General features: G+C 44.2%; 1 protein-coding gene across 29 annotated transcripts in view; it reads right to left on the reverse strand.

Annotated features, from left to right (window-relative positions):
* Nucleotides 1-24,346, reverse strand: part of MAGI1 (membrane associated guanylate kinase, WW and PDZ domain containing 1) — a 335,573-nt gene that overhangs the window by 288,873 nt on the left and 22,354 nt on the right. Inside the window, exon 1 of one of the 29 annotated variants that reach the window (XM_039695345.1) lies at nucleotides 500-726. The exons of the other annotated variants lie outside the window; for them this stretch is intronic. Within the exon in view, the coding sequence (XP_039551279.1) occupies nucleotides 500-617 (118 nt within the window). The 5' untranslated portion in view covers nucleotides 618-726. Of the gene's footprint in view, nucleotides 1-499; nucleotides 727-24,346 lie in introns of those variants that run through there. 29 annotated transcript variants of the gene reach the window in all.

Consider the following 24,346-nt stretch of genomic DNA (forward strand, 5'->3'; position numbering starts at 1 on the left):
AACATTAACGCAGCAATGGAAACAGAAGACCCATCCTAGTATTTTCTAAGCTGAATTTAACCAAACTTAGCTTCAAATCAATGAACTTTTTAATGTTTTGGTTTCCTAGCTCCAAACAAGTTTTATACCAGCACTTCCGTTTGCAGATACTTTTGGGTCATGGTAAGTCATTTCCCAACCTGTCTTGGGTACATTAAAGAGACTTTGGCCTTTAGCAGGCTTCTATTCAACCAGTTTTTTAGCTTTAAACCTTGTATTGTAAACTTGCTGCAGGTTATATCTATGCCCATAAGACACTTCACCAGCTCCTCAATAAGGAATGGTGCAAAAACACAAACTCCATGGGAAAGCAATCAAGTCAAGCACTCAGTTACACAAACGAGTGGGACGACAGCGATAATTCCAGAGCGTTAGGTTGAGAGCACTGTGGCTCTCGAGGTCCATCAGCCTCCCCAGCCCCACAACAGTCCCAAGCAGAGCACACCTTGCCCAGACCCACCTTGCAGGCTCCTGTGATCCCTGAGATCCCTGCATCCCACACTGCCGAGGCGCCGGGCGAGTGCCCGGTACCCCACCCGTGCGCGGGTGTCCACACGCAGCCCCACGCTCCCCTCCATGGCCAGCTGTCCCCGAGGTGCTCCCACTGCTCCAGCCCAGGGCAGGCAGCTTTGCTCTCTGCCTGTGGATTCCCACTGCCTGCAGGGTTTGGCTGGAGACTTTTGCTAATGGGAGAAGAGAGACAATAGCGATGCGCAGGTGCTTCCTCCCATTTAAAGTGTTTACTTGTGCAGCCCAACGCGTGACGCTGGTGAGGATCAGATCTGCATGCTGCTGTGCAGAGTTCAAAAGGTAGCACGTAACAAAAGGAACCCTGAAATACTGCTTATTAAATTAAAGTGGTTTTTTTTTTTTCCCTTTCTTTTTAAGCTCTGCTTCCTTTGCCAATGCCAAGTAAGAGGGTTTTTCCAAGCATACAATAACAGCGGTTTCAAATGGGAAATGATACACACCGTATCAAAACAAAACACCAATTCTAACACAAAAGCAAAGGGTTTATCAGTGTATCTCCACTGCCTAGGCAGCAGGCTCCTATGGCATGGCAAAGACAATTTCATCAGCCAGCAGAGAAGGCCAAACTCGAGCTCTGTGCATGGTGTGAGAAAAATTAAAAAGTCCAAGAGGGAAGAAAGGGTATAGCTAAGCCACAACTGCAAGCTAAGGAAAACATCAGTCCAAAAGAGCAACAAAGGCGTATTTGTTTTGTGAGATAAAACAAGCAATTCAACTATATTCCACAGTAAATCATTTGGCTTAGGACTGCAACAGGGACAAAAAAAAAAGAAAAGAAAAAAGAAGGGAGCATCTGAATCTAATTTTGTTGTTCTAAGTTTACATTACATGAATCAAGATCCTTACTAGAGAAGCCAGGCACTCAAATCCATGCTTGGATCTTGTTCATAGGAAGTATCAGATGTACTGAATCTCTTACAGTTCCCTCTAGTCAGTGAAGGCCCAAAGATACTCAGCACTTAACAGTAAAATAATAATAAAAGCAATAACAATAATAAAAAATGTCAAGGCACTTTTTCTAGTATTGAAATTAAATCCAGCTTCATAGATAACCATTTGTGAACATTTCAGTCCTCCCAAAAGTACCACCTCTATGGTTTGAGAAGTTTCCAATAAAGTATCACCATATTTAACATTCTACAACCAGAGACTGCACCTGATTTTCACACAAAACTACACCTCAAAGTGCCAGACATGCTAAAAACAATGCCACACACGTTCCCATTCAACCCCATTCTCCTAATGTCAAAATAAACACAACTGAATCCTTTTGTCTGAGGGCTGTATTATTTAATCCTCTCCTCGTGGTTGCAGCTATTTCAGATGTGCTTCCATTGACTTTCCTTCTTGGTTCAAACAGACTGAGTGGGATTTGCACTTCCATCTTCTGAGATCTGGTGGGATGATTGCTCAGAGAGTGTCAGATCCTCAGTGAAGCTAGAAATGACAATTTAAATCCCTCTCTCTGCTGCTCAATCATAGGCATATGTCAGGAGATAAGTGGCAAGTGCTGCTTTCATTGATGCCAGTTACAGAGAAATGCAATGACTTAAAATTAGCAGGTTAACAATTTTACAGCTGCTTTTGTGCAGCTCAGCAATCCTGTGTCCAGCTTACCAGACTTTTCTCCTTGAAGTCACATGAGGACATGAGCAGAGGTGTGCTCAGAACAGCTGCAGCAACACATGAACTCAGCTATTAGCTAACAAGTTTGGATCAAACCCGTTTTACCTGTGCTGGAACAGTCTGTCAGCACACTCAGCCCCCACTCACCTCCCTCATCTCAAAAGCACTGCCAAACACCGTGGGCTCCATAACCTCAAACCACCTTGTCTGTTCTGCACACCAACCTCTGGCAAGCCAAGGCCAAACCAGCATCTACAGTCAGCTCCAAGTTATCAACAAAAGCGAGGGTAAGGCACTGTGTTCAGGGATGAACTCAAATCCAGGGTAACTGCTAGGAAATCCCTGCCCCAAATCACTCAGCATCACCATGAGCAGCCCAGCCTGCTCCACCACACCTTCCACCAGGCCTGCAGAGACCACGGACCCTGTGAGGTGGCAGGCAGCAAGACAGCACTCCTGTGTCTCTTTTATTGTCAGCTTTAGTCTCTAGTCTTGCTGGACACCAGCAGTGCATCTATTTTATTTTTATGGCTTTCATTCCACTGCTCCTTGCAGCTCCTGAAGCGAAACAAGATGCCATTTATTTAGAGAAGATCCACCTGAAAAACAATTTAATGCACATTCCCTGAAAGAATATCAGAATGTAAACAGGTGAAAGTAACTTCATTTACCAGTGGAGGCTTATGGATGCTGAGAGGCAGAGATTTATTACACACTGCCTTGGGCAAGTGGAAGGACAGGGAGAGGAGAGATGAATTTCTGGCCGTAGAGCATCATAAATGCCAACACCCAAATGACTCTTGACAAGATCTATTGCTTATACTCTCTCTGAAGCTGCATGAAGGGGGTGGCCAGGGGTTCAAGCCACTGCTGAGGACCCCCAACATCCTCCAGGACAAGGATGCAAGTGAAGGGCTTGGTGCCACCAGGGCAGAAGGCTGCAGGAAAGCTGCCCTCTCCCAGAGCTGCTGCTGGGCACCATGTGCTGGGGCATCAAGTCCTGCATGGTTCAGTGGGAAAATGGGATTAGGTAGGATAAACTGGGGAGAACATTAGGAAAGCTCTTTCAAAGTTCTTAGTATGACAGAAGAGGACAAATAATACAAGTTACAAATAATAACTAAAAGCAAACACATCTGTGGGGAAACACTTCTGCAAAATCCTGAGTTTTTTGTTTGTTTGTTTTAAATGGCTGAGAATAGAAGAAACAATTCACCCCCAGAGGACTGCAGCCTGAAAGAGCTGAATCCTGCAAGCAGCAACTCACAGAAGCTGGAAGCCAACACAGATGGAATTAGCAAAAAGAACAAATGAAAGGTTTTCATTGTGGCAAATGGGGCTTTTGAGCAGAAAAGCAATAACATGATGTTCAAAACTTTGTTGCATCACTTTTATGATTCCTCCCAGCAGCATGCAACAAAACATACCTGAGCTGTAATCAATTTCTTACAGCCTTATATAAACATTACAGGAATTTTGTCCTCTGTAATATTTCTTGCTCTCAAGGCTGCAATAAATAAATCAGTTACAGCCCTGCTGCCACTGTCTTCTATCTCACTGTCTCAAGTCACTGCCTTTATTTATTTTAAGCTACCAGTCTAACCACTTCCAGCTTCAACAAACATTTTAAATGTAACCTGTAGCTAAACTCCAGGCAGAATGAAGCATTCTACATTCAAGGGGAAGGAGTGGAAAAACCATTTTCCACTGTTATCACTACCTTCCTTTCATCTCTGATCCCTCTCCAGCCTTCAGGAAAGGGAATTCCAGTAGCAAATCTCTCAAACAATGACTCAGAGAGATTTGGGACTGGAAAGCTGTGGACACATTGACTGTGAACACTGGCCCTTGCATGTAGTTGGCAAGTCCCTTCTCCAGCATCACCCCAGTGCCTGAGGACAGTTCTGGTTACTTCTCATGGAGGCAGGAGAGGACCAGAAAGGGCAGGAGTGGCACATGCCAATAACCATCCACCTTTGGAAGGGACAGACCTTCTAGAAGGCGAGTTGCTCCCTTCAGCCTGTCCTCAGCCCCTGCCCAAAGCACCTCATGCAGCAGATCCAGGTGTAAGCAACACACTGGGTCCAAGTTTTGGGGATATCTGAGAGGGGAATTGCCTGGGCTCACTGCAGGGTCAGGACTTGAGGCAAAACCTGACCTGGCCCACAGAGAGCTCTGTATCACTTAGGCACTGAACTGCCTTGCTTCAGGGCTTCATTTTGTCCATGAAGAAAGGCCAGAGGTTGTCAGAACGTGTGTCCTCCCATTCCACAGTTCTGTCTCAAGGAACAGCAGCAGTAATTGCTTCAGGAAGAATCCCAGAGGAGGACAAGTGCATGGCAGTACTTCCCCAAGGAGTACTCCACCAGACAGGCTGTGCCTCAAGGACCAGCACAGCCAGAAATGTTAACTTGGAATAGCCCTAACTGGCTTTCTCCAGATCATTCTCTCCCTCTGGTTCACCCAGTGAATGGCAAATTCACCCCACCACTATGATAAAGCACCAGGGAGGGTGGAGAATGAGGGGAGAAGAGACACCTGAGCCAACTTCAAGGGTTTTGCATCCTTTGAGCACTTCACTCGTACATAATTGAAAGGGCTGTATGTCTGGACTACAAGAAAGTATAGATTTTTTTTCCTGCTACCAGACCCATCACGTGAGGGATGCTGTCATACGATAGCCTTGGGGGAGGTTTGCAAACTTGGACAATTTACTGAGAAGCAAAGTAAACTACTACTGACAGCAAGTGGACCAGAGCCCAGATCCCTGAGAGGTTCTGACAATGGGAGGACTCAGAAAAAATAAGCCAGCCTTGACCTCGCACTGGGGGAGGCCGAGAGAAGCACATGCATGTATTTTATTTCACACTAACCTCTGCTTGACCAGCTATGCAAATAAATCTCTGCTCCTCCTAAGTACACTGCTAGACACTGAGGGAGAATTTGGAAGAATTCACAAAAAAGCCAGACCTGCTGATCACTGCATTGCGACTGAACTTCTCAAGAAATGAAGTATTAAGCAGGCAAGAGTGGCACATACAGCCAATAAAACAAGGGAAACTGCAGCCAAAAAAAGAAACCCAAGCTCAGAAGAGAAAAAAGAAAAAAGTACTTAAGAATTTGATACATGATCACAATCACTTCAGCTCCCTGCAGGCAGAGCAGCAGTATCTGGTCCCTGGAGAACACATCCCAAGGCAGTGAGAGCCATGGGAGCAATGTGTCACTGCAGCCCCAGCAGGGACCCACAGGAGCCAGCCACACCTGCTGCTGTGGGGAGCATGGCAGGGACCTGGAATGTGGGGAGGGAAAGCTCCATGTGCACGCCTTGCACAAACACAAGGACTTTGCTCATAAAAATCACAAACCAAGATGTGTCTGATGTGGTTATGGCACCCAGGCTGCCCCGAGTGCAGGAGGGATCTGGCACATCATTTTCCAGCAGCACACATGCTGCAGTGCTGGCAGCAGCTCTTGTTCCTGAGCTGCTCCCCTTGGAGCAGACGGTCCCCAGGGCAGGGACTGCAGCATCACCAAGAGATTGATCACAGTCCATCCTGCAGGGCTCTGCTACAGAGATGCTGTCATGAAGATGGCACACTTAAACCCAACTTCAGCTTCCCCTGGCTTCAATCAGTGCTGCTCAGTCACTCACTCACCCCTAAACTTCTCAGCACCAGCTCAGTTTAGGTCTGGCAGTATTCAAGTGAGTTTGGTGTGAACCCTCTCATTTTCTAATTATTCTGGTTATTGCACATCACATTTCTTTATGCACATTTTTTATTTATTGCACATTTATTATTATTGCAGCTTTCTTCTAACATGGCAGCACTTCATGGGCATGCAGCTTCCTGAGAATACCACGGTGACTGCTGAGGGGCTCATGAAGGGGAGTCCCTCAGCTGAGGGCAGCAGTGGAAGCTGAACCCCTAAACCCTCACACACAACTTCAGCAAACCCCCCAGTGCAGCTGGGAGCAGCAACAGCCCTACATCCTCCCCACACAGGGACACAGGCACTGGGCACAGCTGACCCCAAGCAGAGGAGCTGGTCCAGCCCAGGGCACGCTGCTCCTCGGGGTGGGTCAGGGGAAACACAGCACAAGTCAAGCGAAAAATAAAGAAAACTTGCAGGCTGCCTAAGACATTCCCCCTTGGAGGCTCACCTGCCCCCACCAGCTCTCCTGCCCACGGCAGAAGATGCTGCCCACTGAGATGGCCAAGGTTTGACCCAAGCTTCCCGTGGGGAAGGTTCAGCTCAGGCCTCTGTGGCACGAGAAGCTGCAAAGCAGCAATGCAGAGGAGAGGGAGTCACTGCCTCAGTGCACTGATCCATGCAGACAGCAAGAGGCTGGGGAAGGGAAAAAAAAAATGCACTGAAAATTCTTCTGACAGGGTGAAAAATGAAAGCAAAGTGAAACACAGCTCAATCTGTCAAAACAAAATCACAGCAAGCCCACTGGAAAGAAAAAAAAACAAAACACACAGCTCAGCTCACACTTTCTAGTAGGCAATAACTGGTACATTTGTTTTCCTGAAGATAAGCGGGTGAGTTAAGTTTGCTAGACAACACTGAACAGATTTGAAAGGTAATCATGGCAGAAGCACAAACAATCAGATTTACCAGGGACACTTTGGACTTGCTGTCTTCCACCTTGCCACTCAGCAGACTCTCACAGAAGCATTTACAGCTGCACTGCTGAGCTGAGGGATGGACTCCAAGGAACCTGATTCAGACAAGCTCTGCCCTGTCCCTCTGATTCACCATCCAAGGAGGGGGAAAGATGATGCTTTTAGCAGAAAAAAAATCTCAAATTGGCGTGGCAAAAGGTCCCATACAGTGCATTTTTTATCTGGATAGTAAAGGCCAAAGTAACATTCAGGCTACAGAGAGGCCATTAACCTGGAAAGAGAGTCCTAACAATGCTACCCAGAGGGTGTTTTGAATAGTGAGACAGTCTGTAATTAGCTTAGGTGGGCCAACATAATTATTCATGGCCTGAGGAAGCATCTCCCTCTACAAGAGAAGTACAAGATAGATATTTATAGGTCTTTCCTGATAAGCTCATTAAAGGTTTCAGAGAGGAATGACCACAGCATTTCTCTGTTTTGTTATAAGCTGGAGATGCAAACAGTAATGAGTGAGCAAGCCAGAACAAAGGCAGGGGCTGCACAGGGCTCTAAGTAGAGGGGGAAAAAAACCCAATAAACCACAGAAAAGCCTTCAAACATAGATTCTGTTACACTCCAATGTGAAACTGCCATTTGATGCTTCATTTTGAAATGGATGATTATACACATGCCCTTTTACTATAGATGTGTGAACAAGCACTGCAATAAACCCCATTTTAACAAGGTCTTGAGCATTACCAAAAGGAAATAATATAGTGGAAACAGTTAATATAGATGTACAACACCTCATATACATACAGAACTGCATTTGCACATTTGGTAAAAAAACTTAAACCAATCTTCCAAATAATTCTGTATAATAAAAAAAAAAATCTAATTTCTTAATGTTTCCATTCCAGCAGACCTTTGCCTACTCAGATCTTTCTCAGCCTGAACTGGGGTTGCAGGTGCATACAGAAATCAAACCGGGATCAGGCACAAGATAGATGGGAAGAAAAAAAACATTTTTTGAGGTTTCCTTTTTCTGTTTCTCTTTTTTTTTTTTTTTTAGGGCATCTTCTAACCTAAGACTCCCCAGCAAACATAGCTTTTTCCAATTGCAGCTGCAATGCTTTAACCTCTCCTCTTTACCTCTCTATTGGTTGCCTGTTTTCTGCTGGAGCTGAAATTCTACCACTTGTTCTGCTATAGGAATTCTCTTCCTTTTCCCTTGGGGTTTTCCCCTTCATTAGAAATTAACTCTTCCCTGTTAATAGGGAACCTTCTCATAGCCAAGTGTCATGTTCCCATGACATCCTTACACAAAGGCAAGAGCATCAAGCCACCCCTGGTGTCCCACACAATTCTGGTGTCCCACTATTTGAGCTTTGTAAGTTACTAAAAACCCAGCACATTTTTCCACAGAACCTCAGTCCTGCTAAATAGTCCTCAAAACAGAGAAAGAGAAACTGGAGAATAAAACTCCTTGACAAATACACAGAAATTTCCTCATCCTTTTGTAAAAGGTAACTGGAAATGATGTGCAGTTTAACAGGATAAAATCTGGGAACTGCCAGTGGCAAATGCTGTGACAAGCCCTGCTTCCTGCCTTAGCTCTGGCCAGTAGAAGAGTAAATGCCCTAGAAATAAGTCACCTCCAATTTTCACCAACAGCAAGAGCTTGAACAAATACCGACCCCCCTGAAAAAAAAAAAAAATTACAGAAACATAGGTCTTTTTTAATTAAAACCCAGAACAATACTGCTCAAACCTCTCTCCTTGTCAGCCTCAGGAAGGACATCTCAAAGCCCAATTGGCTGGCAGGTTTTTGGGGATTGCAGACCCTGCTCACACCCCTGCCAAGGTGGCCCACACGCTCCTCCTTGGCCCCTCCAAGGCCTCCCAGCCCCACACCACACTCCCAAGGTGGATTAGGAACACAGCATCTTCCTTCTCCCAAATGCACAGCCATGCCATGGCAGCCAGCTCTCCTCCACTTCATGCCCTGCCTTCAAACCTTTTGTTTTTTCTGCTGATCACCCTCCTCCTGCCAGTCTGCTCATAGTGCTTTCAGCTCCTTTTCTCCATTAACCCCCTGTTTGACACAGATATCCCACACCATGAATGCTCACCACCACCCTGTGCCCAGCAGTGCAGGCAGCCCCGTCTTACCCCTCCAGTTTCAACAGAGCTGGGGAGCAAAAATACAATTATAGAAAGTGTATTTAGGAAGAGCAGATTACCAAACCAGGAACAGTAACAGATGAAAGCAGGTTTGTGCTGCCAACAGCGTGCAGCAATGGCCCAGAGTCCAGAGACAAAGCAGGGAGGGCAGAAAACAGGCAACCCTGGTCTGACCAAGAGCTGTCTGGTTTTCCTTGGATGGCTGAAACCACCCACCACAAGCTGCATTTTGGATGCAGAACTCTCCCCTGCATGTGGCACACCCAGCCCCTCCACCAGCTCAGAGCAGCCGAGGCAGCTTCAGCTGTAATCCAGCTGAACCCTCACACCCAGCTCCAGCATCCCAAGTGGCATTTTGCTGTCCCTTGAATGGCCTGAGCAAGTGACCTGTCTGCTCCTGGGGCTGGTCACTGCTGGAGGCTGGGCAGAGCTCTTTGTCCAGAGGGATCCAGCCTGACCCAACCCCACAGGTTTATGTGGCAGCAATGTGAAATTGGCACCTCAGCAGTATTTTCTCAGAGAGCAGAAACTGGACTGTCCCAACTGCTCAGCCCACCCAAGGCGAGCAGCCTGGATGAAATCTGGGTATAAGGCACACGAGCAGAGACTAAATATGGAGCATTTCAACTTCCAAGGCTGCAGCTTCTCACACAGAATTAAAGCACTTATTAGCGGGTGTACATTGACAGATAGCAAATTGCAGTAAGAATAATGGGACAGCAAGGGAGGGAAAAAGGCAAATTAACAAAATAAAGCTGATTCTCATGGCAAGAAATTCTTGTAACTCCTAGATTAGCCTGTTTTCCATTTATCATCCACTCTGGGTTTTGGTTTTGTTTCCTTTAATTCTAGGGAGGTCTTTTGAGAACCATGGCATTTCTTCCCTCTCTAGAAAAGAAAAACCTCAACTGCACTGCATATTTTTAAGATTAATAATCCAAGGTCAAGCTCTCGAAAGGCACTGTAGTGGTAAAGTCTTTCTCTAAACCACATTTCAGTGAAGGAGAATTTTATCCTGACTTAGGATATCTGTTTTTAACCTAGGTAGGTTCTGGGACTTTTCTTGGCTTCTTAAACAATAGCAACCAATTACAACTCCAAGACCTGATAAAATCAGCACCCTTCAGCTTAATGCTGATTACCAAAACGACAAAGATCAAACGCTACAAAAAAAAATAACAAAAAGCAACAAGCAAAAAACCAAACACCACAAAAACCAACAACAACACACCTCAAGATGGACCCAAATGATGCATAAATATTGTTCTATTTTTGTTCTGTCAAAAAGAAAAAAGAAAGCCAAAGCTAGCAGTGCCTAAAAATAGTACACAGTACCTAAGCAAAGCAAGGACTGAATTAGTGAGAGAGACCTTGCCTGGCCAAAATATCCCTTCAGAAATCAGTAGGGCACTCTCACAGACCTCCTCGTCATGGGAGGCAATTAAGGCTGGCTGGAATAATCTCTTCTGGCTCCACAGCGTGTGCAGATGAGGACATTTACACAGATGGTTTTGCCAAAGAGAGAATTAAAGGAGCACTCAGCCCCAGTGTGCTCCAGTCCAGGTGGCTGGAGAGGAAGAGATGATGGTCCAGCTACAACAGGAGGGCCGAGTCTAGCAACAGTGGAAAGGAAGAAGGGAGGGGGGGAAAAGAAACAAATAATAAACCCCAGTATCTTTCAACTGATAAGAATTCCCTAGGAGATGCAGAGAAACCCATTTTTCCTACTGCCAGCAAGTAGCTCAGAACCAGACCCTCAAGACTCAAAATCCAGAAATCCATCTCAACGCCGTGGCTTGTGTTTACGCTTTGCAAAAGAAACCTGGCTGAAGAAATTCCTCCAGAAACTGCTGATCTCTGCAAGCTCCAAGGACATGTAAAGAAACTTTAAAGTGGAAGAGCCACAGAAGGGGGGTGTTTGTTTTTAAAAGCTGTTCCCAGGCTGAAACCCTGGACTCAAGAGTGAGACTAATGTACACAGAGGTGTTTACCAGCCTCCCCAACGAGGATTTTATAAACGGAAGAGCTGAACTGTAGCCTTGAGAGTTGTGAGCATGTCACCACTCTCTTCCTGTCTGCAGAGGTGACCCATCTCTTGCATGTCATTCCAGCCTTGCACACAAATGTTAATTTAGGACCAATGACTCATGATTCCTGTTTTCCAGAACATTCAAACCAATATTGCAAGGAAACCTGTTGTGTTTTTTTCTCCCCCATAGGCTGAGTGGGTGAGTAAGAACAGGAAAGGCAGGAAGAAGTAAAAAATTGAGCAAAAAGTGGATAAACAGTTCTGTTAACCTTTCCTGAGCCTTCACAAGGGATGAGCTGTAGGAGGTGCCCCCTGCACAGGTCACGGGGTGTGCAAAGACTTCGCATCAAAAGGCCAAGGGCTCATTGAAAATGCAAATGAAGCCTGGTGGATGTGGAGCAAATTGAGGACTAACAGACCCAAACAACCAAACTCCAACATCCCAGATGCACCATCACACACTCAGCCCCTTCCAGGAGCTGCTGCCTGGCTGCTGTGAGCTCAGGATAAGAATACTGGAAGTTTCTATTCATTCCAAAAAACAAGTACATAAAGCCTTGCTCCACTAGCACTGAAACTTTCCATATGGGGGAAGAAAAAGGAGAAAATAACAACAAAAGGCAGAAGATCACTTCAATAGGCTGGGGGAACAGCAGTGTGGTTATCTCCAGCAGAACAAAAGCTCTCCCCAGTGAGTCCCAGCCTCCAGAACAGTCCCAAGGAGAATTGTGCTGCAGCAGAAGCAAGGACCTGCTGCAGGTACCAAAAACTCCTGAGAGCTCCCAAAGCTGCCATTTGCAGGAGGCCAGTCTTGGCTCCAGCACTGCTTGCACATCGCTGCCGAGGCTGAAAGGTTTTTAAACCCTCTCACGACTTAAAACAGTGCAAAAACAGGGCCCTGCAGGTGGAACCCACCCAACAGGCCCATGCAGGTGCCTGGGTGTGCAGCCTGAGTGCCTCTCTGCCAGGACCATGATCCTCACAAAGAACAATGTGAAAATGCAGATGATGCAAGATAAGGTGAAGTGGGACCACATCACACACCCCAGTTTGTAGGGACACTAAGAGCCACCTTTCCCATGGCTCTGGGCATTTCACAGCTCTGTGTCCTGCTCCTGCAGGTGTAACCTTGGTGAATTAATCCCAATTTGCCATCCATCAGAAAAGAGACAGATGAAGTGATAAAATTACCAACTACCAATCACATAAAGCTCCAGCCAGCCTGCACTGCTGGCAGAGAAGGAAGCATGCAAACATTCAAGGCACCCTCAAGGACCTCCCGTCAGCTGTTTTTCCTTTCTGAGGAGCGTCACCTTTTCTGAAGACATTGCAGAGGCTGTAATTCCAACCAAAAGTGACATGACTTCATTTCCTTTGGAAAACAACAGCTCTGCCAGCCCCTCCTTCCCCCGTCCTGCCCTCTCATGAGCAAAGTGCTTGGATCTCCAGGAAGGGGGTAAGGTCAGAAGCAAACGCCTGAATTGCTCCCAGATTAGCAGCCCAGAGGGAGCAATTCCAACAGAAAGCATTTATAATATTCTTGGTATTAGATGCTTTTGGCCAAGATGAAATTTGTTAAAGTTGCACTTTTTGTTTCTTCGAAGCTCTGAAGTAATTTCTTTCCCCAACGCTGCCTCCACAAGCTGAATCTGTGGGAAAATGGAGATTTCACACGCAGAAACCAGCACAGCTAAATAATAAACTCAGGCAATTGCTCAGGTGTTGAAGTCTGATCTATTATTCTCCACAGAAGCAAAGCACCCACATAGAAAAACAAATTGTTGCCCCAAAACTGATGTGTCACCCTCATTCCCTGAGATCAATCCCATATCAGTAAAACCCTTTTCTAAAAACAAATAGAAAAACTGAATGCTCAATCAAGCAAACATCTAAAAAAGCCTTGACTACAATTTGGCTGGACAGGAGCTTTATGAAGAGCAGCTGGTTTATACCCAACATTTCTGAATGCTTTTATTAGGATCCAAGAGTTCTTAGACAAGGTTGACAGGACCCCATTAAATCACTGAATATTTAACTATTCCATTTATTACATTTTGCCCTTTCCCTTCTTCCCAGCTCAAATCAGTATTTCCTTGTTTCTTTTTTGTGTTTTTTATTTCCCAACTTCCCTGATCCTCCACACAATGAATTTCTATCACAATATTGGATGGAGAGCACCTCATCTATTAAAATGCCATTGGTGCCAGCTCTGTGGGTGATGACTTCAGAGAGGAAATAACATTGCTGCTCTTTTTCTTCCTTCCCCTCCCTCTACAGCTTCACATTTTCTCACAAGGAAAAGGGCACTCTGCTCTCAGACTGGAACTGATAAAAACCACTATGGAGCAAAGAAAGGCCTAAGGGCTGAATGAACCAATTCTAACCCCTGCAGGAAAATACTGTTTTCTAAAACCAAGAACAATACCTGGGGAAGATCCTGGATGAAAGAAAAAAAAATTACAGCTCTTGGTTTGCCCTTTTTTTTTGTGCCAGCTGGAATTCAATCCACTTTCATCCACCAAGTTTTTATAATCTAATGCAACTAAAAACTCCAAAGAAAGCACAGTCAAAAAGCATGTTTAAACCCCAGGAAAGCCTGGCTTGACAATGCTTCCAATCTTTATAAACTGAGGAAGAGCCATCTAGTCTTGGACAACTGCTGATATGGAAGTGTGGGAGAATTCAGGACATCCATGGGCTGCCTGATAGTCCTTGGCTGAAAACACTGAGAAATGTTCCCAGTGCAGTGATTTCATGCAGAAGCACAGCAGTATGATGACTGATGGCCACATAAAACCCATAAAGACAAAGATATTTTAAATATTTCAGATTATTATTTTCTAAACCGTTCAGCAGAGCTTCCCACTAAGGAACAGGCACCCCCCAGCACTCCTGCAGTCCTTAATTATGTATTTTTGGTTAGGTGGAAACCATGGCCTGAACACAGATGGATACCAATTACAGAATCACAGAAAGGCCTGGGCTGGAGCAGACCTGAAAGATTATTTGGTTCCAACAATTGACCAAACAGCTCCAGAAACAGTGGGGAAATGAAGGAGGAATCCCTTTTTCATATATCCCTTCTCTTTTAAAAACCTTTGATGCTCTGATGTTTCATGCTAAACCTCTCTGCTGGCAGGGAGAGCATCCTGGCTGGAGCAGGGGAGGCTCAGAACACAGGGTGGAGCAGTTCCTCCTGATGTGCTTCAGAAAAACCTTCTTCTTCCCAAATCCAAACTTAATATTGATTTATATCCTGAAGCATGAAGACATATCCCATCCAGTGTTCTTACTTTTAGAGGGCTGGGTTTTGTTTTGGGTGGATTTTTGCCTTAAATCTCTGTTGCTCCAACAGTTCATGTATATTTAATTACTGGCACAGTCTCAGACATTGAATTTTGGCCCTCAGTAACACCCCATGGCAAGCAGCTCTGTGAATTAACAAGGGGGAAACCATTCCCTGTTTCCTTTGGAGTGCAATGTTAAAGCTGCATAGCTAAATTCCCAGAGGCCAAGAAATGAAAACATTAAATATTCTAATAACATCACTAAAGAAGTCATGTTTTACATATATGTCATTCCAATGAAATAGTTTTCCTGTTTAATCATTTAGTGTTAATGCAACTCATGCTGGTGTTAAAGGTTCACACACACAAAAAAAAAAAAAAAAAGAGAGAGAGGAAGGATCTCACATGGGAATCCCATCCAGGATATAACCAGGCAACCACTACTGCAGACACTGAAATTTCACCTTTTCTAATTTTGTTGATTCTAACTAGACACACTTAATGGCACAGTAATTATATAAATTACCTGGAATACATAACACTGCATTTATACATAATAAATGAACTGTTGCAGAGGAAATGCCAAGGAAATAAAACTAAATTTTATTCAGTTTAATTCCTTAATAGAAAAGAATCAAAGGCCATGTAACTGCAGCAAAATGATAAACAAAATCCCTTTCTGTAAGAAACTTCTTCCCACAGATCTTTCCTTAAATCTTGGCAATTAAGACATTTCCAAGAGGTTGGGGGCTGCAAACCAACAGGTTTATCTTTCCTGAAATTAAATCACAAAAACTTCAACTTCCCCACTCTGAGATGCAGCAAGTCCTGGGCAGCCTTAGCTGAAGTTGCCAGATGAGCAGGACCATAACTATGCACTGTTAAAAGAAATGAAAGGTAAAAGGAAATTTCCCATTTAGGAGCTGTCACACTAAATGAAACAAACCCCCTTCAATTTCATTTCATTCCAAAGGAGCTCTCCTGACACAAGGCAAGGACAGATGCAGAATGGCTGAGATTGTCTGGCAGCAGCAGACAGTAGGTCTGAAGCTGTGAGAGTTTATACAAACATGTTCATCTCAGAATAAGGTTTCTCAAGGGTGACACAGATGCCCAGGCAATAATCAAGCAGATGCTGCTGGTGAGATGGTCTTGAATTTCTGTGTCTTTTTAGGAGAGGGATGGGGTAAAGAGCAAGAACGTGGAAGAGAATTGAAACACCTCAGAAAAACATGAAAACAGGACTCACCTCCAAGCATTTCTGCCCAGACCACCAGACACACACAGACATCTCACCCTCTGCACCCTCTTGCTGCAGACACTTCACATGTCCATTTTTTACATTTTTGCATTAGTCTATAGGAAAACTGCTCCAGTTTTCCAACAAGCACTTTGCAGCTGCTCCCAAAGCACCCACAGCAGAGCCTTGTCTCAACAGAAGGTGGGCTCCATCTGTTTGGTAAAGTCTTCTTGTCTGGGCCAAGCATTCTCCAAAAAAGCAAGGTTTGGAGTGATGGCATTACTGAGGCCCCCCTGCACAAAAACTGTTTGTGTTTGATATTTACATGACAGTAAAATACCCAGTATTGTTGGGTTTCTGCCAGACCACTGGAACAGAGCACTTTGCTGCAGCAAAAGCTGCCCTGAACATACAACTGAGATGAGGTTCCCATGTTATGCAGCACCACAGCTCTTCTTCAGTGAGATTTCAAAAGCAACTGGAGCCTAAAGATGCTGCTTCCACTTTTTTTTTTTTTTTTTTTTTTTTTTTTTAAAAAAAAAAAACTTAAAAAAACCAGAAAACAACAACTGAGATGAGGTTCCCATGTTATGCAGCACCACAGCTCTTCTTCAGTGAGATTTCAAAAGCAACTGGTGCCTAAAGATGCTGCTTCCACCTTTTGGGATTTTTTTGTTTTTGTTTTTGTTTTTTAAGAAATGAAAACTCTAAAAGACCAGGAAACCACTTATGGGAAAGCACAGACTTGAAATACATACACATATTCAAGAAAAATTAAACCATAGGCTTCCACTTCAGCCAGAAGAACAAAGTATCTAACCTCAGTCTTCAAAGACAAGGAAATTCAGAAATAGCACTGTCTCTCCTCTTACTCATCCCTACTGTGCTGGGTTGCTACAATCCATGCAGGCCACCCAAAATTAAAGAGACCTCCAGAAAAAATTTCAACTCAAAGGGGATGTTTTAAAAACCAGCCCAAGGCAGGTTATGTGGTTGAAATGAAATGCACAGCATCCATCAAGAGTGTTGTATATGCCATTCCTGAATTGCAACAGCCACACTCATGTGGTTGCAATTTACAAATTAGCACTAGGTAAAGTAAGAATTTCCTCACACCTTGAAATCTGAAATAGCAGCAATTTTTCCCACAGTCAGTTCACCAGTCAGTACATTTCCTCATGGTCATTGTGTGTCTTTGGCCAGTATTTAAGCTCTCAGCTTTTTCCCCTTCCCTTTGGTGGCAGTCTGGTGTGCATTGAGACCCAAATTGTCACAGGGGGGTGAAGCAGCAATCCTGGCTCTGTCTGGCCCATTCCTGCTGCTGTTTGTGATGTGTCAGATGTTTGTGCAGGCACACACAAAGCCAAGGTGCAGGGCAGGCAGGGACAGCAGCTCAGCAAACAGGGTGTGCTACTCCAGCTCTGGCCAGGGCAGCCAACACAGGGACAGCAAGAGAGAGGATCACACTGAAGGGAAGCACATCAACCCTTCTTTCTCATGGCAAGCCCCCATTGCCTGGGGGCAATGCCCTCTCATCCCTTCCCTGCTTGGAGCAGGAGGGAGCAGGGAATGACTCAGGACTGCTCCAGCAGGGCATTAATTACAGCTCTCCCAGTCTTGTCTGCAGGGCCTTTCCCAAGGCTCACTCAGGTACATCCGTGTGAGAGAGACCTCAGTGTGGACAGAGCAGGAAGGTGTTTTCAGCACAGCATCTGGGAGATGCAAAAACACAAACCAAGCCCTTTGATTGAAGCCTCCCTCCACCACAACCCAGTTCAGGAACTGTCGTCTCTTGATGTCTGTGCAGGATGCTCAAATACGCCTCAGAATTTAGACAGGGCTGGTTGGGCACAAAACCAGACCCACACAGCTTCCCACAGGACTCAAGATGATGTAAACCCCATCAGCTCACTGGGACAATAGCAAAACAAAAAACATCCCCTAAATTCAACCTGCACCAATCCCCACCCTGCAGACTGGCCTGACCCGTTGATGGGGACAAATTGTCACCCCAGGACACACTCCCTTCATCTTCCCATGGACCTGGTGGCCTGGAATGGGACATCTCTAGCCACCACAGACGTGTGACCTAGCACATGTGGGCTCAGTCTCCAAAAGATGGTTTTTCACATTGTAAAATACCATCTGTGCCAGGAGACCCAGCTTTATCATCTTCATTTACTTCCACCACACAAGGTCCTCACCTGCACAGATGTATTTTCTTAATTAAGCACTTTTGTAGCTTGATTGCAGAGGTTTGTGCACATGATGGGACATCTCTAGCCACCACAGATGTGTGACCTAGCACATGTGGCCCAGTCTCCAAAAGATGGTTTTTCACATTGTAAAATACCATCTGTGCCAGGAGACCCAGCTTTATCATCTTCATTTACTTCCACCACACAAGGTCCTCACCTGCACAGATGTATTTTCTTAATTAAGCACTTTTGTAGCTTGATTGCAGAGGTTTGTGCACATCACTCAGGCTGTCTGCTGACATTTGCAAGCAAAATGCCGAAGTGCTGCTGGAACTTGCACTGATTTGTAATGAAATGGCTTTGAACCAACATTTCATCAAAGGTGATTCTGCCTCACCCTTTCGCTAAATACAAAGTGGTTTCCCTGTTGGGAAAGATAATGAATGCTAGAAATAAGAACAGTTTTGAACAGAAGCTCCCAACAAAGCAGAAAACCTGGTAACCACCTGAGGAAATCAACTTTTCATCCCTATCAGATTTGAACTGTTGGATAAGCAGTCTTTATCCTACAAATCAGTGCTAATTTCTCATGCCCATCTCAAGCATGACCACACTCTGCTCAGCTATTTTATGCCCAGAGCTGAGCTAAACATTGCCCTGAGGAGTTACTGGTGACCCCTCAGCAGCTCTTGGCACCAGAAGCATCTCTGCTTGGCAGAGATGAAAATGTAAAATACAAATATATACATACTTACACACACTTAACTCCATCAACAGTCCTTCCTGTACATAACAGTGCCCCACAGCAGAAACAACCCTGCTTCACAAACACTACAAGAACATGATTTTCCCCTGGGAGGGAGGCAAATAAACACCTGCAAACATTAAAAAAATATTTCACACAAAATTTATACCGAGCTTGCCAGCTACTACAAATGATTTTTCAGAGAAGTGGTGTTTACAAGGCTAGCCAACAACTTCTGAGTAAACCCTGTAAGTCAATTAAATTCTACTCTGACACAGAGCCATGGATCATCCAGTGCTCAAGGAGTAGAACTGTTGATTTAGTCAAAGGCAGCAATCTGGTAGTAAATACATCACTGTGTCCTGGCAGACTGCTGACTGGTACCATTAGAAAGCATGTGTTCCACCAATTACAAAAATTAATTATAAAGCCATGTCGGGTCACTGGGTGGGAAAATAATTATTTCACTTCCCAATATTAAATGAGAGACAGTGCCCCACCTTCATCAGTATGCAAATTGCAATGGATTGCTTGGGACTAACCCAGCTATCTCCAGTGCTGGCAGGTGCCCAACCTAACCCAATACAGTCCTCGGGTGAGAGGGATGAACACCACCTTGTGAGAATCCAGTTTGGCAACGAAGAAAATGCAGCAGGGGAAGAAGGATGGCAAAGAAAAGGAAAAAAATGTAGACCGAGTGAAAAGTTCTGTAGCAAAATTTCTAATTCACAAGGAGTCAAATAAAATTTCAAATATAATAAACAATTCCTGAGCTGGGGAGGGACTGATAATGTCAACACTTGCTCTGAGCTAGGACCATGTGTGCTGATGGGATAAAAAAAAAATATTTGCAGACTGCTGCAAATGGAAGCTCTGCTGGAAGACCATCACATATGTATTTGGGAATAGGCTGCTTTATTGCTTTTCTTCACTAATGAGTTTTGGTAAAGGCACTAGGATAACTTTGGCAAAATTTTGTAGTGATGCTATGACTTCAGAAAATCAGCACTACATATTTCTGGGGTAAGATTCCCAAGCATCTCTGTCCAGGAAGGATTTTGCAGCTCCTCTGATCAACCAGGAGCTGAGATACCAGACTGCCCCCAGGTGAACAAGCATTTTGCCAAAGGTCCAGCTGTGCTTACACACCAGAAAAATTAGGAAGACTGCAGAGATTTCAGTGGATAAAATTATACATAAAGATATATATTTATATATACATATATACATATATATATTTATGTGTGTGTGTATATATACATATACATATATATATATATCCTACTTTCCAAATGGCAATTAGCCTTCTCCCTTCTCCAAACCAAAGCCTGCTGCCATTTACAAGTGGGTAACCTCTCTTCTCCCTCAGATTTACCAGGAATGCAGTCCCATATAATAACCTAGTTTTCCCCAGGTGATGGGTGCTGTCCTTGGGCCAGCCCTCCAGACTTTTTTAATTGCCTCTGCAACATGAAAGGACAAACCTAGGTTCTGTAAGACACCTTCATCTTCCCTCTAGAGCATGTACTTACAGAAAGCATTGCACATTGACAAGCTCACACACTCATTTTAAAGATCTAGTGAAGAAACTGGATAAAACAAAAAATACCAAAAGCAAATCCCAGACACTGCTACACACCTGCAGCCCTGAGACACAATTTATTACATTCGGAGCAGCTGTGCACATTGAACCTTCTTTTATTGCTTTGGGGACTTGCATCACAGCTACCTTCACTTTGACAAACATTTCCTCATAAAGCTGGCTCCTGAGGAACAGGATAGAGATTTCATACCTATCTCTGCGTGTATAAAAACAATAATACATTTCCATCTGATACAAGCTGACGTTTCCTTATCAATGCAAATAGCCCTGCCCTGCCACTCCCTGAGGCTACACGCTGATGGGAGTGCTGGGAGCTGTGGCTGTGAGGAGTCCCACACCCAGACCACCCTGACACACAGCTCAATGCACTTCACTGCTGCAAACCCCAGGATTTTCTGTGTGAATTCTTGAGCCTCTGCTTTGACCTGGCTCTGGTAGGCCAGGGCCATTGATAATTGCCCACCCCACATGCTGCTGCTGTGCCCAACAGGCCCCTTGCACATAAGGGTGATCTTCTTGCAAATATAGAGGATCAGTTTGAACCTCAAGGCACAGCAGGTTAAAAATCTTCTGCCTGAAAAACCATAGAAAGTATCATTAGAAAGCACGTGTTTCACCAGTTAAAAAAATTAATTTTAAAGCCATGTCAGGTCACTGGGTGGGAAAATAATTCTTTCACTTCACAACATTAAATGAGAGACAGTGCCACACCTTCAGCAGTATGCAAATTGCAATGGATTGCTTGGGAGTAACCCGTTTTATTTTATAGAAATAGAATGATGTTATGCACATCCCCTGTGTTAAAGCCTGCAGGAGATGATAAAAGATTTCCCCTTTAGGACAAGGGGAAATGGCCTCAAGGTATGCCAGGGGAAGTTCAGGTTATATATCAGAAAAAATTTCTTCACTGAAAGAATGGTGGAGCATTGGAACAGGCTCCCCAGGCAAGCTGTGGAGTCACCATCCCTGAAAGTGTTAAAGAAAGAGAAGAAATGGCACTTCATGACACGACTTGGGGGCCATGGTGGTATTTATTTGAAGGTTGGCCTTGATCATCTTGGAGGATTTTTCCAACGTTAATGATTCTAAATCAACTTTGCTTGCTTTGCAATGGTTAATACACCCCACACAAGCACTCTCACATAATTATGCAAGTTAAATCAAATAAATCAGAGGTGCTTCCAAGCCCTGACACAGCCCAGAGCCTCCGGGCCCCAAGCAGCCTTAGGGGCAGCGTTCTCAATTTTGCACAGTTTCAGGGAGCTCTGTATGAACCCCTCACTGCTCTGCTGCAGGTGCAGGGATGGGAGCTGCCTCTGTCCTTGAGACAAACTTGCCCAACCTCATGTCACAGCACAGCTTTCCCACTCCATGCAAGACTGGGGAGGGCTGAGCTTCTCCAGAGGCCCTTGGAAGCAGTGTGTTACAGCCTTGCTCGGATTTTTCCTTCAGTGCCTGCTTGTGAATTGCTGACACTGCAGGGAAAAGGCAGAAATCAAACTGTCCCTGTGTGCAGCACAGCTGGACCGTGCTCCAGAAGGGCTGCTCCTCCCTTGGGGCATCTCTGCACCCAATGGATCCACACCTAAGGGCCAGGCAGGGCCTAAACTGGCTGTGTAGGTACTTTCCTATCAAACTGTACATGTGGGGGTTTTTGCAGTCCTTAATTTTCACCCCAACCCCCCTCATGCAGTGCAGGAGTCAAGGCTTAGGGATGACAGCTGCTCCCAGATCACCTGGGGTCATGCACATCCCCGGGCTCCAGATGACAGCAGTGACCAGAAACACAGCAGGCCTAATTTCCAAAATCTCATGTGAGCACAGGCCACTGCACCAACAGCCACAAGCCATCTCATATGGTCTAAAAGCAATTTCCCTTCTCTTCATTTCTTTTAATGGGTTTGAGGGGATTGTTTGTTTTTAAATGAGTAACTTGCTATCTATTTTTATTCTGATTTGTCTCTTACAGGTTTGTCTTTGCTTATGGAAATGTTCATTTCTCCTTTTTATGAAGTTTAAAATTCAATGTTCTGTCTTATTTTTAATCAACTGTCTGTATTAATTTCCTCTGCAATTCAGACAGAGTTTACTTGTATCAGTTTCTCGAGCTGTATTCCCGCTCGCTGAATGAGCTTCAAACACACTCATTTCCTCATAATGGATTATTTTCATTAGAAAATCTCCTTTTGAAGTACATGTCTTCTCTGGATGTTTTCCACCTCTTTGGAGTTTCACCTTCTGCACTGGCTTGCCAGGGCTCTGTGCTTATTCCTGTCCAGCCCAGCTCTCTGCAAGGGCACGAGGAGTGCTTGGAGTATCTTCCTATCAACAAATGCTCAGGGGAGCAAAACTTACTGGTTTATCTGGTTTTGCTGCTGAATCTCGAGCTGCAATCTAAACTGGTTTAGATGGTTAACAAAACATTAAAGACCAAATAAATGAGAGTATTTAAAACCAGAGTTATGCAAAGACATTCTTTACTTTCCAGAGTGCCTACTGCATGCCACTGGCTTTGCAAAGCTCTGATGGGAGCCTGCCTTAAAAAAGGCCCTAAACATGGGCAGGCTCACAGTGCAGCTTTCAAGCCCAAAAAAAAAGTTCAGTCATTTTAACAGCCACCCAGTAATGGCCATAGAAACACTCATGAGGTGCTCAGCAGCCTTTGAAGAAGATCAACAAAATAATTTTACTCCCTTGTTATTAATTCCCAAGAGAATTCTGAACAAACATGTACACAGCACAGCTTTCTCTGGAAAACTTTCTAGCAAAGATGCTAGAAAGGCCTTTATGAGTAAGTCCAAGAGTTTCCTCACAAAATTCCTAGAGAAAAAAAACAAAACAAAAAAACAAAAAACAAGCAAACCACAGCCTCCACTCCAAGGGACTGCCTTTGGGAAGAGAGATGGAAATAAAGTGGGGCAAGGGGAAGAAGTTCCTTGCATTGTCTGATGTTTGGTGGTCATGGTGTAACCAGCCAGAAAATTCCCATGAGAAAAGTCTACAAAGAAGCAGAGCTGGCCAACCCTGTATTTAAAAATTTCCTCAAGTATGGTTGCTACATTTAGCCTAGACAGTACATGAACACAACAGTGACTTTAAAATTAAAAGTGATGGAGATACCCCAATGTGATGCTTTAAGTGTGTTTAAATCATCAAGCTTCCAGTGGGTAGATATTCAAACACTTTTTGGAAACTGTTGTCTTTGCTTCACACTAAAAACCACAGATCCAAGATCCCCCGTTCTTTGATCATATTTTTAAATTCCTAACTGTCTGCACCTCCTAAACCCCTAAATAAATGTTGCTTTCTGATGAGCCCATCTGGATGAAACAGTAACATCTTTTGTTGATGAGTGATGTATTTTGTCAATACAAGGGCAGGAAAAGAATGGACAAAAGCAATTTCTGGGCCTTCAGCTAAGACACATAAGTAACTTCAGATGACAACCATTAACGTGGTGAACTTCACCGTCTTCTGTTTAATTAGGTTTATCAAATCACCATCATTTTGCACATCTTGAAGAACTGGGTACAACTCTGGATGTTTCTGGTATGAAAGGTCAAGGTACCAGAAATCAAAAATTGCTTATATTAAATTACATCTGTGAGTCCTAACTCTGCTTGCATGGTTTTTCTATACTTCATTTTCCCCACTTAAAACTGAGCTTGATTTTTAGCCATTATCATATGGCTACAATGAAAGTATTAACTTTTCCATGAACCACAAATAAATACATTTTACCAGTTCAAAACATTGAATCTGAGACAGAAATCACTTCAGCCATGCCAGCCTGGTAGAGTCACTCAGTCTCAGCAACAAAAGGTTTCAATCAGATAGCAAAAACTTTTGTCCATCAGATTTAGATTTGTCCTGAAATGCAAGACAGACTTTCCTCCTTCCCCCCTTTGCAGAGCCAAAATGCACAGAAACCAAGAAAATTAAAACCTTCTGCATTAGTCTGCAACATGCTACAAAATGTAATAAAAAGCCAAATGTCTCTCTGCCCTCCCCCCTCATCTAGTTGAATTATTATTTCAACCAGTCATGTAGTTGCAACTCTGCCTACATCTCCAAAAACTAAACAATTATGCCACAATAGGGGTATTTTGTTCGCTCAGGAAAAAAATCATCTAATGAAAAACTATGTTGGTGGTTGAATCCGTTTCCTTTAGGAGGAGCTGGCTGTAATCTCAGTGGGACTTGTGGTTTCAGCTATTCATACTGTTCATAGCAGTTTCTGTTTTTTCTCAAAGC

Source organism: Passer montanus, unplaced genomic scaffold (assembly GCF_014805655.1).
Source record: "Passer montanus isolate IOZ18808 unplaced genomic scaffold, ASM1480565v1 scaffold9, whole genome shotgun sequence".
NCBI lineage: Eukaryota > Metazoa > Chordata > Aves > Passeriformes > Passeridae > Passer > Passer montanus.